This window comes from Grus americana, chromosome 1 (assembly GCF_028858705.1).
Source record: "Grus americana isolate bGruAme1 chromosome 1, bGruAme1.mat, whole genome shotgun sequence".
In the NCBI taxonomy this organism is placed as follows: domain Eukaryota; kingdom Metazoa; phylum Chordata; class Aves; order Gruiformes; family Gruidae; genus Grus; species Grus americana.
The window spans coordinates 54,937,438-54,952,511 of NC_072852.1; the positions used below are offsets into that span (position 1 = coordinate 54,937,438).

Genomic DNA, 15,074 nt, shown 5'->3' on the forward strand with positions numbered 1-15,074 from the left:
AATGTGGACCAGGCTAGGGCCATGACATAGTCCGTATAAATATATGTTGCATTGCCACAGAGATTGTTGAGAGATATTAGTCATTTAACACAAATAAGTAGGTTTTAATTAGAATAAATTACTTAGGAATATAATAGGGTCTGATTTGTGCTGTTTGCTTAGCTTTACTTAGCAAGAGTGGGTAGATTTGCTGAAGCCTTTAGGCCCGACAGAGGTATTTATCTCAGTAATTTTCCTAGTACACAGCTAGTACAGAGCTGTGTTTAGTCTTTTAGTATGGGAAAGTGTTTTGATATCACACTGATGTCTCGGTAGTGTTTTTCCCAGTCTGGGACTCTTCAGTTCTCCATGTTCCACCAGCAAGGGCAGGGGCACAAGGAGTGTGAGCCAGATGATAAGGAGGCTCCAACCTTCGGGGAAAACTGTGGAAACTGCAAGTCAACAAGATAAGAGCCAGCCTGGACACAGGAGAAGAATCCAATTAAATGCAGGAAGACCCCAGACCAAAAATCACCATTGGACTAAAGGGTGTGTGGACAGTGCGTGAAAGGCAGGTGTGTGGGACCCAAGGGTAGAATTGCCCTGGGATTTATTTGCTCTGGGTCCACCTCTTTGGAGGCACCCAGCCCTGGCTGATCCTGCTGCTGCACCTTTCAATTAAATTAATTCTTTTATAAAATCCAGTGCCCGAGACTGTGCTGCGGGAAACCTAGGGTCGAGCCTGAAGAAGGAGGAAGCGTGCCCAAGAATAAGTGTGCGTGTGTGTGCGACACCATGAATGGCGTGTGATTGCACGGGCAGCAACTACTCCTTTAACAGAAATATCCTGCGATATAATTTAAAAGTCTTGTTGGAATCTTATTTTGGGATATTAATACAATCCCTGAATGTGGTAGGAACTGTCTCGAGAAGCTTCTGCTCATTGGTTCTTAGAAGAGGACACTCAACTAAAAGAGAGACAGAGATAAAGGCATGACGGAAGATCTTCCTTGCAAGAAATGTACCCAAATCCAGAAACTGCATAGATCACCAGCATTTCAAGATGACAGAACAAAACAACACTAGGCCCTCTTAGTCATTTTGAGTTTTGACTTTTCATTACGAATGCACATCCAAGTCTTTTCAAGCTGCCCTGAAGAGCTTCATCTCGGCACATGGCATATCTTGGCAGATATTGAACAGAGCTCATCTCTTTTCCTTCTTTTCCCTGTTTCATGAGGCATTATAACAGGTTTCAGAAAATAAATTAATGCCCAGATGTCCGAAAAGGATGTCATACAATAAAGTGAGACGTGTTCCCTCTCCACTGCAATCGTAAATCACACACTTCAATCTCAGCTCAGCAGGTTAGTTAGAAAGTTGAACCATGACAGCAGAATAATATCCCCTGATTTTTTTCTTAGGATATAACCAGGACAACAGGATTTTTTTGTTCTGACGTTAAATTTGTCCCTATACTTGACAGCATATCCAGTGAAGCCTATATAGCTAGTCCATTCAGTGTTCCTGTATACACATACACTTCCTTTCTGTAGTGTGGAACAATCTCTTACATTATTGCGCAGCTATAAAGTCCACTCAGCTGAACCCACAGCTGAGTAGTCTTTGCCTGTAATGGTATTTTAGACTGATATCATTGTACTTGGGCTGGTGTTCTCCATCATCACTTGTGTTCAGAGATGTACTAATCTTCTAAATCGCAGCTACTGCAATATCCTAGGTGGCTAACTGCTCCAATTGAATTTTCTTAAAAAAACAGTTATAATAATTTGAGTTTTCCCTCTTATCTCTCAGAAAAGGGAAAGAAGTGTCCTGTCACCTCCCCCAAGTGAGCAGGGAGGGTAAATTGCAACAGGCCAAGAGTGAACTGCTGTCATTACCCCAACTCATTTCAGAGGCCGAAATGTTTATTCCAGGATGGTCCCACCAAGGTCAATTCAATTTCCAGGGGTGTGTGCGATACAGTTTTGCTCATGCTACTGCAACTGTTTGGGTTTTGCCTTTTCAGGTTCAGCTGTGAAGAAATAAATTAAGCATGAATATCTCATTTGCTACAGCAGCCGTACCTGCTCTTTGACTGTAACCAGTCAAATCTACTCCTTTCCAACTAGTTGTAGAGAGCTGGAAAAATCACACTCTCCTCGAGTCAGTGCACCTAGTTGGGTGAAACCCTTTGAAAATTAGTGGGTGTGACTCCCAACGCCCTTCGCTTATGGTAACTGCGAGAGTCTGGTAGGCACACCTCCATCCCAAACAGGGGCACAGGCCTGTGACCTCAGGAATTCAGGATGTCAGGGTGAAGGCATATGGCCCGATAGTTTTAGAAAAAAAGTGGGATGTGTTTGCAAATTTGTATGTTATATAGAGGAAGAGGTAATAAACCTGAGCAAGGACCAAAAAGTCGGATGACCCTAACAAGTAATGCAGAGGAAGAGCAAGCATAGCGTTTCAGGAACAGGGCTTAAAAACAGAGGTTCTGGTTTTCATTCATTTCCCTTTTAGTACAGGGATTTAAGACGTGGACAGTCTTTGGAAAAGCACGAATACCGGCGAAATACGATCCCACTATTTCTCCTCCCGTTTCCGGGTAATCCCTTCAGATACACGAAGTTAACAGCTACGGACTTGAGATCAGCCCTCTTTTATTGAGAGCCAAGCAGGTAATTCCACGAAATTCCCCGTTTTCCTGCCCGCTGGGGAAGCGGTGGTACCAGCACTGTGAGCTCAGCGGGGCGAAGGGCATCGCTTGAGTGCGGTAAGGGCGACGGAAGGAGGGCACGGTCGAGTCACCAGGAAAAGGAGGCGGCCGCCGGGCTGGAGGACAGGCGGGGGAATACCCACGGGAGTCTCTGACCCCCCGTGGGTTCCTACCGCGCACCAGCGCTGCCTCCGAGCGTTTCCTTTGCAGAAATGAGCTCACGGCAAAGAACGACCCCGGCAGCTCCAAGGCGCAAGAGGTTCAGCACCGAAGTCGAGGACCGGCGGGCAGCACCAAGGATTGCTCAAAAGGCAGCTAGAAACACCCGCTGCCTCTCGGACCCCGCTGTCCCTACGATTTCCAGGGAAGGGACAGAAATGGAGTGGGAGTGAAAAAGCCCCATAGGAGGTGAGGCGAGCACGTACCCAGGAAGTTCATAAGCCTCTTCCGCCGAGTGGAAAACCCCGTCTGTTTTAACCCGAAAACTGCTGTGCACCAGAAAAGCCCGAGAGTCGCGGCCAATCTCTGCCCAGCGCGGGCTTTTCGAAATCGGTGGAGCTCCGGGGGGCGGGCGGGAGCGATTCCGAGCGCGGCTTTTCGTTCGTCCGTCCGTCGTCCGCCCCCCCCCCCCCGCTGATCGGAGAGAAACTACAGGGAACCGCGGCACTCACGCCCCTCACCACCCCAAAAGCCGGGGTGCCGTGCGCGCTGCCCACCTTCCACGGGGATTTTGGCTTCACACCGATTTATTACGGCTAATGGAAAGCTATTTGCACCCACGCCCCCGGGAGTGTGCCGAAACGAGCCGTACTGCGGTGAACACTGCTGCGGTGCTACCCAGCACTTGTGGGTTACAAGAGTGCGGAAGTTTGTGCTGTTACGGGATCGACCTTACACAAGAGCAGCGCCGAAGCAGGGTAGTTAATACTGCACGCGCACATACAGACTAGAGACATTAAAAAAAAAAGAAAAGCGTTTCAGCTCTTTTCAGGAAAGCTTGGGTGGCTCTTAAAAGAGCCGTTGGGCTTATCTGCAAGGCAGACGAAGTTTTTTTGAGGATCATTTATTTCTTCTTGGGCGCCGCCTTCTTCGCCTTGGCCGCTTTGGGCTTGGCCGCCTTGGGCTTGGCTGCTTTCGGCTTCACAGCCTTTGCCTTGGCCGGGCTCTTCGCTGCCGCCGCCGCTTTCTTGGGCTTGGCAGCCTTAGTCGCCTTCTTGGGGCTCTTGGCCGCTTTCTTGGCCGCCGCGGCCGCCGGCTTCTTCGCTTTCTTGGGGCTCTTCTTCGCTGTCACAGCCTTCTTAGGCTTCTTGGCGGCGCTGGCGGGCTTCTTAGCTGCCGGCTTCTTGGGCTTGGCTGCGGCCGCCCGCTTCTTGGGGGCTTTTTCCTTCACTTCCCCGGGCTTCTTGTTGAGGCGGAAAGAGCCGGAGGCGCCGGTACCCTTGGTCTGCACCAGGGTGCCCTTGCTGACGAGGCTCTTGAGCCCCAGCTTGATGCGGCTGTTGCTCTTTTCAACATCGTAGCCGCCGGCGGCCAGCGCCTTCTTGAGCGCGGCGAGGGAGAGCCCCTTGCGCTCCTTGGAGGCGGACACGGCCTTGGTGATCAGCTCGGTGACGCTGGGGCCCGCGGGCTTGCGGGCTTTGGAGCCGCCCGCCGCTTTCTTCGGCTTCTTGGCGGCGGTAGTCTTGGCCGGGGCCGGAGGGGCGGCGGCGGCAACATCGGGCGCGGCGACCGGAGCGGTCTCAGCCATGTCGCTTTCTGCGAAGTCAGCACGAACAATAGCGATACCGGCCCCGCCGCCCCCTTTTATAGCAGCGCCGCGCGCGCTGATTGGTGCGCCCCGCCCCGCCGCCCGCCGCCGCTCCCGTTGTGTTTCTTCCCGGTCCAAAACAGGCTTTTTCCTCCCGAAATCTACCGCCGATGCACCCCGTTTCTTCCCGTGAGGCGAGGGGGGGGCCTGTCCTACCAGCTAACGGAGATTCCCGTTGGAAGGAACAGGAATGAGGGAAAAGCGACCCCAGAAACTCCGCGGCGTGGAGCCTCAGAGACCTCGGGAGAGGGAAACTTTCGTTTTATCTTTTAAATTAAAATTAGACTATCGGCTAAATAGGGGCAGCCGGCGTGAAACATTGTGCTTTAGAAGGTCCTCTCCAGAGTAGGGCAAAAACCAAAGTGGCTTGAACGGTCAGAATCAGGGTAAATTGATATTAAAGTCGAGGAAGTAACACAGCTTCGCCCCGTCGTCCCGGACGCGGATGGAGAGGTGGCTCCTTCGGCCGAGCCGCTTCCCTCCGAAATCACATAAACCCACTCACTGTCCCTTCGGAGACCACGGTATCTTAGCTAATGCCTTTTGGGGAGACGTTTGTGCTTTAGCAACACATACGAAACCCGATGTTACCTTACCTCTGCTTAGGAATTGCAGTGGAACAAAGCACCGACGTGCCCCTCTGAAGTCTGATGTTCCTGTCATTGTGCTTTCGATGTAACCTTAACGAAGTGGCTTTCGTTTGTTAAATTCAGGAGTCAGAATAGTTGCAATTGCAATATAATCTGCTTTTAGTCTTAAAACGTATAGAAGTGCTTGTATTTGCATCGCGACTTGCTAAAATTGATTGGCGAATAGAATCTGGGGTGTAATGAAATCTGAAATGGACGGGGAGTTAAAGCTGAAAATTCGGTCCTTTAAGGGTATGGTTGGTAATCATAAAAAGTGCTTATGCAAAACTGATTTCTCTGTTCTAATGAATGAATGTTGATGCTGTAAGTGTTTTGTTTTGATAACAGCATCTGGTGAATCACCGCTTTGCTCCTTTCAGAAGTAAGATAAGAATTTACACCTTTTCAAGAGGGTTCCTTCCCTGGGTCAGTGGCAGCTCCATATTCCAACCAATAGATGAATTCTCACTTTATTCCTTTGTTTTCAATTGCATGTTACGTTCTTTTTAATACAAAACAATTAACATTCTGCCTGTAATAATACTGTGCTTCACACGCTAGATACCAGGCTATCATCACCTCATAAAAACGGGGTTTTTTTAATTCAGAGCTAAAAGAAAGTGTAACAGGGTGAATGGAATAAGGGTACAACGTAGAGTTCCCGCTACCTGGGACTGTGAAAATATACAAATACGCTGACTTGAATATTCATATGGCATTCGAGAAATGTCATATTATTTTCTGATTACGCGTGTTTAACTGAAAATGCTAAAGGGATACAATCAAAGCAAGGACTAGAGTTATTCTAGTAATTTAACATACCGGGTTTTTTCTCTTTTTGGAGGTGAAATGTAGGAAGAAATACAGCTTTGTGAGGTCTCCCAGCGAATCATTTCAACCTGTAAGACAAAGGTGAATACATGGTTTGGCTGCGATAACCAGCACGACGGAACTACAAAGTGTGAGACTGCAGAACTGTGCATTGTGTATTGATTAAACACAGAAATTGGAAACTAATTTTAATACCCATTTAATCTGATGGTTATTTCCAATAATGGGGGAGGATTAAGGTCCTCAGTGACATGACCAAACACTGTATCAGAACTGCTGACACTCTAATGAAAAGATTTTTTTCTAAACTATTAGTAGTGACTCCATAGTAAGAAAGAACGGAGATTTCAAGTCCTCCCAGAGACAGTGGAGATATGATTTTGTAACTCTCCAGTCCATTGATCTCTGTGTATGAATGGTTTGTTTGTTTCAAGCTATTCACATTTAATGGCAGCTTTCAATAAATTCGCTGGAGTCGTATAATAAAGGTGAATATTGTCATCCTTATCGGTCTTTGAAAGATTCCTAGTAATGTTTTTATTTCTCCCAAATTCTTTAAGACAGAAACGGACTCTGAGATTCCTGGAAATAGAAACAGAGCATTCGGGTTTTTTTGCTTTCATTCTCATGATTGTATCTTGACTTACTTGGAAACTGGAAAGTGTTTAGAGATTTGATTCCGATCTCTCAAACCTGTCATTGCTCCATGTAAAAAATATTTCTGTTCATTGAAGATTATCCACATCCACTATGCGAGAGATTTGTAACCAAAAAAAGAGAGATTGATACTATCAGGCTGTGGGTTCTCATCGGAAAACAACATTATGATCCCCTACAATGTAGGTCAATTCAAAGATGGGCATGAACCAGAAGACAGGAAGGACAGACTTGAATGGTGAAGCAACTTGCAGATCATTTGCCTCCCTCTGGTTCTTTTATTCTGTTATGTTTTGCTTTTGGATGTTCAAGAATAATATTGTAGAACTATACAAGTCTTTGGATTGCAATCCAGTAAGTGGATTTTAATTTCTCAGCCACTGTAGACTAAAATTCAATTTTTCAGCCACTGTAGAATATGACACAAAACAGAGGGCATGTGCTCAACACAGGAACTTGGTGCAGTTACATAGATACAGCAGGAAGGCTTCCACAGGCTTTAATATTCCATTATTTCTTCAGGTAGAAGTTGTATTTGGGTATCACCGCTCCATCCACCTTCCCTTCATTTTTAGAATCAGCAAGTGTCAATAAAAATACTGAAATATTTCACTAAAATGCTGTTTCTTTCTTTCCAGGAAATAAACACTTTTATGAACTAACACAGGCCTATGGAGTGATTCTGCCCAGAATTTCTTTAAGAGGAAACTGGGAAAAAAAACATTGACAAGAGTCTGTGATGGGTTCAGGTTCTACATCAAAACCCCACACCTACTTTGGACCAATTCAACCTTATCTAGATTGCTTACTGAAACTGGACATTTACCCTTGCTCTTATTTCAAGGAAGATCAGGGTAGGTAGTACTAAATGATTGTTGCCCTGTGTTTTAATCCTCTTTTTCAAAACTAATGCTAACCACAGATGTCCTAATAGTCAGTAAACCAAGAATCCTTGCTTCCTTTTGCTTAAACGAGTCATAGGGTCCTCTTGTTTCCCTCTGTGCCTACTGACATTAATTTTCCTGAATTACTAGGAAATTTAAAATGTACTATAATAAATGTTGGTGCAATATTTTCATTACCACCATGCACAAATGAACAGCAGCCAATTTGTTCACCGTGAATTGCAGTTTTCACAATGGTGAGGCCCTTGGATTTTTTGTATTTTATTCTTCTGACAGATTTCTGGATATAGGCCATAGCTCATGCTGAGATATGTACTACAAAATGTTCAGAAGAGTCTGTATTCCACATTTGAAAGACATCTGTTTGTGGGTTTTTTGGTGTTTTTTTGTTTGTTTGTTTTTGTGTCCTGTCCCCGTCCCGTCCCCCCCCCAGAACATGCCTCGTTTTCAGGAAAGGGAACCATTTTTTTAATCACATAAGCACCATTCAAATACAGATGAAAACTACTTCTCTATCATCCAGCCTTTGTACCCTAACACTCTTGAGAGGACAGAAACCCAGCTGCTCAGCATGCAGAAGCTCCAATGGACTGGAACTTTTCATTTTTCTTTTTCTCTCATGTGGAACAAGAGCTGTTTCTGACACGGATTAGACGTAACGTGCTGCTGGAGCTGGCTTAGTGGCACAAGGATGAGAATGATAAGGAACGATTTACACTTTGTCAACAGTATAGATCTAATAATAAGTATGGGTTAGGAAGAATCATTTTCCAGAGAGTACCAAAAGACCATTGAAGAATGAGGTGAACCACAGTGTTTTTCTAAAAATCATATTAGAGCTTTTTCCAAAATTGCAGGGTTAAGATGTGAATGGGGCCTTCTTGACCACAGGCAACTGGCAGTTGTTGCCCTTTGGAAACTCCAGATATGGCACAAGCAGAAAAAGCTTTGGTATAGTAGAGAGGGAAGTCAAGGATATTTGTGAAACTCCTAATGCACTTGGAATTTTTTTTATTTTCCTCCATATGGCAAAAGCAGTACATAGTGTTCCCCAACTTCATTGACACTAGTTAGCCTAATTCCTATTACTGTGTAACAGCCCAAGTTCTGGGGGCTACTTCAGACCAATCTCTAGGTATTTCTACACTGAAAGGAACATGTCTCTGCCTGCCTCAAACCCTATTAAATCTATGCTGTAGTTTTAACATTTAAAAAAAAAAAAGGAAAAAAGAAAAAAGAAAACTTTGTAACATAAAAACATAACATGGCTTTTTTTCCTATCACTTTCTATTGTGCTAACATAAAATGTTGATTGCCTCTTCTGCTAAAAGAGAGTCTAACATTCTTGCATCCCTCCTTTAATTTTTGAACCTCCTCTTGTCCTTTAATACCACGGTGATGAATCTTTTAACTGAGCCTTACATAACCCAAGAGAACGATTTATGTATAACCAAATGGCTGCAAACTGACAGTAGAAGGAAGCAAAGCTGTCAAGAGACCTTCCACCCTGGTTTTGGCGCTTGGAATTCATGATTAAAGCCACCAAATTCAGTGTGTTCCAACAGTCTAAACCCTAACTAAAATTCAGTTTACAGCTGTTATGCTCACATTTCACATCTTCAATGCTCACCCTCACTGATGACATACAAAGAGGTCAACTTTGTGTTTGTAACATATAAACCAGAATTTAATCTGCATATAAAAATATTTTTGTGCTGATTTTCTGAAAAAAGAACAAAATAAACCCCCCAAAACCCAAACGAACAAACTGTGGTCTCAAGGTTGATGATTTGTGATGATAAGAAGCTAAGAAGAAAATTGTGACAACAAATTAAATGGAGATAAGCTAAAAGATCAGTGAACATAATTAAGAAAAAAAGATGTAAGAACTGCTTTCAGAATCTTCACAGATACTTAAAACTATATTTGTAATAGTTTACCTATTGCTTTATAAATTATTAACAATTGTCCGTTGTCTTCTAGGCAATATATATATCTTTTCATATATAATGCTATTTAAAAGAGTTCCAGGGCATATGTAGGCCCCAAATCCATATCTAAAAAAGGCAAATGGGAGAAAGGAAAAAAACCCTCGACATATTCTTTCTGACGATCATATTCACTATAAACTCTACCTGTTTCACGTGGTTTATAACGTACTGTCATGTTCATTCCCTGTGTACCGTTCCCAGCATCAAAAGAAGTAGAAATTAAGAGTTCAAGGATTTAGGGCTATGCACAATACAAACCCGTAAGATCTGCACCCTTTCTTGGAAATACTTAGTACTCGTAAACTGACAGGGTAATTAATACACAAACATCGATATGGGAAGGATAAAGATGTGCTGCACGTATAGCAATACCGTAATATTCAAAATATTAATAACATTAAAAAAACAGCAATAATGGACAGATCAATAGATGCTCCGAACACTTATGCAAACTTGTCGAAAAAGTAATAACAAAAAATTTGAAGAAAATGAAATGATGTCCAGTAGATGGCAGGAGAAAATAAGACAAGCGAATCAAGGAAAGTAACTCCCAACCCTTTTCGGCACAGCTGTGCCGGGCGAGAGCTGCTCCAACCCGCTCGAAAGGTCCGCCAGGGCCGCATAACCGCCGATTCCAGGCGCACGGGCCCGCTGGGCCGCTGGGCACCGAAGCACTTAGGACAGAGCACAGCCGGCTCCAGAGCGAGGCGGCCGCGGTGGCGTGCTCGGCCCCGGCAAAAGGAAGGTCTGCGCACCGTCGCCCCGCCCGGAGGGAAAGATGCCGGGGAACGGCGCTTCAGGGGCACCGGAGCGGAGGGAAGGCGAGCGAGGCGGGGACCGGAGCGGTGAAGGCGGCCGGGGCCCCGGGGAGGTGCCCGAGAGCGGCGAAGAGCGAAGGCTCCGCCTCGCCGCGCCCGCGGAGGGGGCGGAATCGCAGGCCCCGCCCCGGCCATCCGTGCCCGCCCCTGCTCCCAATCAGGTCGGCTCCCAACACATAAACAGCGCGGCGCAGCCGGCTGCAGCTCATCAGCGCAGGGCAAACAGCAGCGACAGCGTCATGTCTGGCAGAGGCAAGGGCGGGAAGGGGCTCGGCAAGGGGGGCGCCAAGCGCCACCGCAAGGTGCTGCGCGACAACATCCAGGGCATCACCAAGCCGGCCATCCGCCGCCTGGCTCGGCGCGGCGGCGTGAAGCGCATCTCGGGGCTCATCTACGAGGAGACGCGCGGCGTGCTGAAGGTCTTCCTGGAGAACGTGATCCGCGACGCCGTCACCTACACCGAGCACGCCAAGAGGAAGACGGTCACGGCCATGGACGTGGTCTACGCCCTCAAGCGCCAGGGACGCACCCTCTACGGCTTCGGCGGCTAAAGTCTTTTCGCTCCCGCACTATTTCCAAGAACCCAAAGGCTCTTTTAAGAGCCACCCACTTTCTTTTTCAAAAGAGCTGTGTCGCGCTGCTTGTGTTCTGGTAGTGTTTGCTACGTCTCTCCTGTTGCCTTCCGACTCCCCTTCTCCTTATTCTTCACCCGCGATTTTCTTGCTGCACCCGGACTGGCCAGCCTCGCATTGCGCCTCTGGGTCCCTCCCTACTGCCCTGCTGTTGTACCACCCCCCTTTTTCAGCCCTCCTGCTTCCTCTTTCTTTCTCGGGAGAGCTTGTTTGCTGAGGCCCTCCGCCCTGCAAGGCAGGCAGCGCGCGAGTTTGTGACTCTTCCCGAGGCAGTTGCCGATGCCAGGAAAGCCCGAAGGGCGAGCCGAAGCGCCTGCCTTCTCTTGGGTGAAAAAAAAACCGCGGGGCAAGGCCCCCCCCCAGCCCTCCCGGCTCAAAAAAAAGGCGGGGAGGGGGGCAAAACCCGTGTCTGTCCCGCCAAGTTTTCTATTCCAAGGTGGCGAGCTGTATTTTCCTCCTGCCCGCTCATGCCTGAAGGTGACTACTGACAGGGGCTTTGCTTCACCCGGCAGAACGCGGAAGACCTCGCTCTTGCGGTGGCGGCCTGGCAGCCTCTGCAGCCGGACCCCGTCTCCGGCCGCGAGCGGGTTAAGCGCCCTCCCTCTTTCCAGAAGCCCGTGCGGGGGACGATTGGCTCCGGGCGATTCCGCGCTCGGCAGATTCCGCGCTCCGCTCCCCGGGACCTCGCCTCAGCACAGCCCCCACCCCGGGCGCTGCCCCCCCCGGGGGAGCAGCACGACCCTCCGCTCACCCGCTACCGGACCGAAAGTGCGGGGCCCACGAGGAAACGCACGCTTCCCGGCAGCGCCCGAGTTCTCGGCATAGCTTAGGCCGGGGCGGCTACAGAGGCGACATACACACCCCACCACCCCCCCCGCCGCAAAACGAGCCAACCCTCTCTCCTCCTCTTCCCTCCCACGAGGAGGGCACGCAGACCGTTCCCCTACCACCCGGCTCAGTAGCGTCTCAAGCTCCTTCTCGAGTTTGTGGGTGGCTCTGAAAAGAGCCTTTGGGTTTCGCTTCTGTACTAGGGACGCTTCGCCGGGCCCGGTTTACTTGCTCTTGGCTTTGTGGCTCTCAGTCTTCTTGGGCAGCAGCACGGCCTGGATGTTGGGCAGCACCCCGCCCTGCGCGATAGTCACCTTGCCCAGCAGCTTGTTGAGCTCCTCGTCGTTGCGGATGGCCAGCTGCAGGTGCCGGGGGATGATGCGCGTCTTCTTGTTGTCGCGGGCCGCGTTGCCCGCCAGCTCCAGGATCTCGGCCGTCAGGTACTCCAGCACGGCCGCCAGGTACACCGGGGCGCCGGCGCCCACCCGCTCCGCGTAGTTGCCCTTGCGCAGCAGGCGGTGCACGCGGCCCACGGGGAACTGCAGCCCGGCCCGCGACGAGCGCGACTTGGCCTTGGCGCGCGCCTTCCCGCCCTGCTTCCCGCGGCCAGACATGGTCGGTCGGTCGGTCGCTCGCTCAGCGATAAACTCCCGCTGCTATAGGGAAAAGAGCAGGTGAGTTACCCGCGCCCTGAGGCCCGCCCTTATATCCCTTCCCTTCGCGCGGCCGCCGGCTCCTGATAGGCCGACGCGCCTATCGGGGAACGCGCACCCAATGGCGGAGCGAATCTCGTTCTGACCAATAGCGAGGGCCACAGCTCTGAAGGTCTCCGCCCGCGCTCTCGAGACGGCCAATGACCAGGCGGGAGGGGCGGGCTTCAGCAGACGGCTCCGCCCGGACGGATTCGTCGGTCCCGCCGCCGCAGCCCGGACCCGCGGGCACCGCGCCGACCCTTTTTTGCTTCTGGCTCCCTTTTCTTTCTTCTTTCTTCTTTCTCTCTCTTTTATTTTATATTTTTTATTTTTTTAATTTTATTTTAATAAATTGTTTTAAAGCAGCTGGCTCGGCAAAGTGCGGGCTGGGGGCGGAGGGCGGGGTTGAGGAGGAAGAGAGGGGCGGCGTGGCTGTGTCAGTGAGCGGGAGCACAGAGGGGGGTTACCGGGAGAGGGGAAAGGCGGTGCACCTCCCCACCTTGTTTCACGCTGCATCGTTTCCCCGCGGGAAGGTTTCGCCCCTTTCTAACACCGGGCCACCCCAAAGCCTTACGACCTTCCAAAACTGTAACACGCTTCCTTGCATCGGAAAACCACCACAGCTCGCTCCCTTCTGTTTCCCCCGAAGGCACAGCGGGACGCTGTAATTAAACACGGCCCCTGCGCTCACTGCCTGAGCACTGCCAAAACTTCAGTTTAATTACTATAGTCATCCTCTGGTCCCTATTTTCTTACTACAGTTGTATCCATGTGCTGGTAATAGGGACTAAAAGGGGTGGGTCTTTTCCATTATTTTATTAAACATATTTTATTATATTGCATTTTTCGTTATTGTTTTCAATCTCTTATTTTCTTTCAACTGCCATCTTTTTTCTCGTTTGTTCTCTTTTTATATTCTGTATGTTTCTGTAATATTTCCACATATGTAAATAAAAAATCCAGAGAAATTTTATCCTTATTAACTCCGCATGGAAATATCCATACCAAAAAAGAAAAAAAAATTGCACAAAGAAAAATATTTTTTTAAAAAGAAGTCTTAATTATTAACTCACACAATGTCAAAAAAATTAAAAATCAATAACATATGAAGGGTTTCCGGAAATGGAAAAAATATACAGTGGTCAAAGAATGGCTTCTTTACGCGACACACAGTGTACAGCAAGAACAAAGACGAAAAAGGATAGGCGTTACCTGCCAGTGGCGGGATTTTTAAACTTTGAATACACCAATAGGACTCAGCATGAACCCATCCGCCTATCAGAGAAGGGACCAGTGCTATATATACTCCCCGACTAGCCCCAGGATGTTAGTTCATCTGTTGCTCTCTAGGCTCTTTGCTTCAGAGCGATGGCACGTACGAAGCAGACGGCGCGTAAGTCGACGGGCGGGAAGGCGCCCCGCAAGCAGCTGGCCACCAAGGCGGCCCGCAAGAGCGCGCCGGCCACGGGCGGCGTGAAGAAGCCGCACCGCTACCGGCCCGGCACGGTGGCGCTGCGCGAGATCCGGCGCTACCAGAAGTCGACGGAGCTGCTGATCCGCAAGCTGCCCTTCCAGCGCCTGGTGCGCGAGATCGCGCAGGACTTCAAGACCGACCTGCGCTTCCAGAGCTCGGCCGTGATGGCGCTGCAGGAGGCGAGCGAGGCCTACCTGGTGGGGCTCTTCGAGGACACCAACCTCTGCGCCATCCACGCCAAGCGCGTCACCATCATGCCCAAGGACATCCAGCTGGCCCGCCGCATCCGCGGTGAGCGTGCATAAACCAGTTTAGTACGTGTATTTTGAGAAAATATTTTGACCAACACAAAGGCTCTTTTAAGAGCCACTCCATACACAATAAAAGGAGCTGTGACACATTTTTTTACTGCTTATATTACCTTACAAATTTTTACTAAAATACAGTATTGAAGCATACATATGTAACAAATAATGAAAAACAAATAGAATAATGGAAAAGACCCACCCCTTTTAGTCCCTATTACCAGCACATAGATACAACTGTAGTAAGAAAATAGGGACCAGAGGATGACTATAGTAATTAAACTGAAGTTTTGGCAGTGCTCAGGCAGTGAGCGCAGGGGCCGTGTTTAATTACAGCGTCCCGCTGTGCCTTCGGGGGAAACAGAAGGGAGCGAGCTGTGGTGGTTTTCCGATGCAAGGAAGCGTGTTACAGTTTTGGAAGGTCGTAAGGCTTTGGGGTGGCCCGGTGTTAGAAAGGGGCGAAACCTTCCCGCGGGGAAACGATGCAGCGTGAAACAAGGTGGGGAGGTGCACCGCCTTTCCCCTCTCCCGGTAACCCCCCTCTGTGCTCCCGCTCACTGACACAGCCACGCCGCCCCTCTCTTCCTCCTCAACCCCGCCCTCCGCCCCCAGCCCGCACTTTGCCGAGCCAGCTGCTTTAAAACAATTTATTAAAATAAAATTAAAAAAATAAAAAATATAAAATAAAAGAGAGAGAAAGAAGAAAGAAGAAAGAAAAGGGAGCCAGAAGCAAAAAAGGGTCGGCGCGGTGCCCGCGGGTCCGGGCTGCGGCGGCGGGACCGACGAATCCGTCCGGGCGGAGCCGTC

The 15,074-nt window shown here is 49.0% G+C and overlaps 4 protein-coding genes across 4 annotated transcripts; 2 read left to right on the forward strand and 2 right to left on the reverse strand.

Annotated features, from left to right (window-relative positions):
- Positions 1–3,470: 3,470 nt before the first annotated feature.
- Positions 3,471–4,483, reverse strand: LOC129215228 (histone H1.10-like). Its single transcript, XM_054848008.1, has one exon. It carries the CDS (start codon positions 4,443–4,445, stop codon positions 3,762–3,764), a length of 684 nt encoding a protein of 227 aa, XP_054703983.1. The 5' UTR covers positions 4,446–4,483; the 3' UTR covers positions 3,471–3,761.
- Positions 4,484–10,557: 6,074 nt separating this feature from the next.
- On the forward strand, positions 10,558–10,943 carry LOC129215314 (histone H4). The gene has a single exon (XM_054848130.1). It carries the CDS (start codon positions 10,576–10,578, stop codon positions 10,885–10,887), a length of 312 nt encoding a protein of 103 aa, XP_054704105.1. The 5' UTR covers positions 10,558–10,575; the 3' UTR covers positions 10,888–10,943.
- Positions 10,944–11,990: 1,047 nt separating this feature from the next.
- LOC129215277 (histone H2A type 2-C) lies at positions 11,991–12,450 on the reverse strand. The gene has a single exon (XM_054848090.1). It carries the CDS (start codon positions 12,408–12,410, stop codon positions 12,021–12,023), a length of 390 nt encoding a protein of 129 aa, XP_054704065.1. The 5' UTR covers positions 12,411–12,450; the 3' UTR covers positions 11,991–12,020.
- A 1,394-nt stretch (positions 12,451–13,844) lies between these two features.
- On the forward strand, positions 13,845–14,357 carry LOC129215255 (histone H3). Its single transcript, XM_054848054.1, has one exon. The coding sequence runs from the start codon at positions 13,857–13,859 to the stop codon at positions 14,265–14,267; it is 411 nt and encodes a 136-aa protein (XP_054704029.1). The 5' UTR covers positions 13,845–13,856; the 3' UTR covers positions 14,268–14,357.
- Positions 14,358–15,074: the final 717 nt, after the last annotated feature.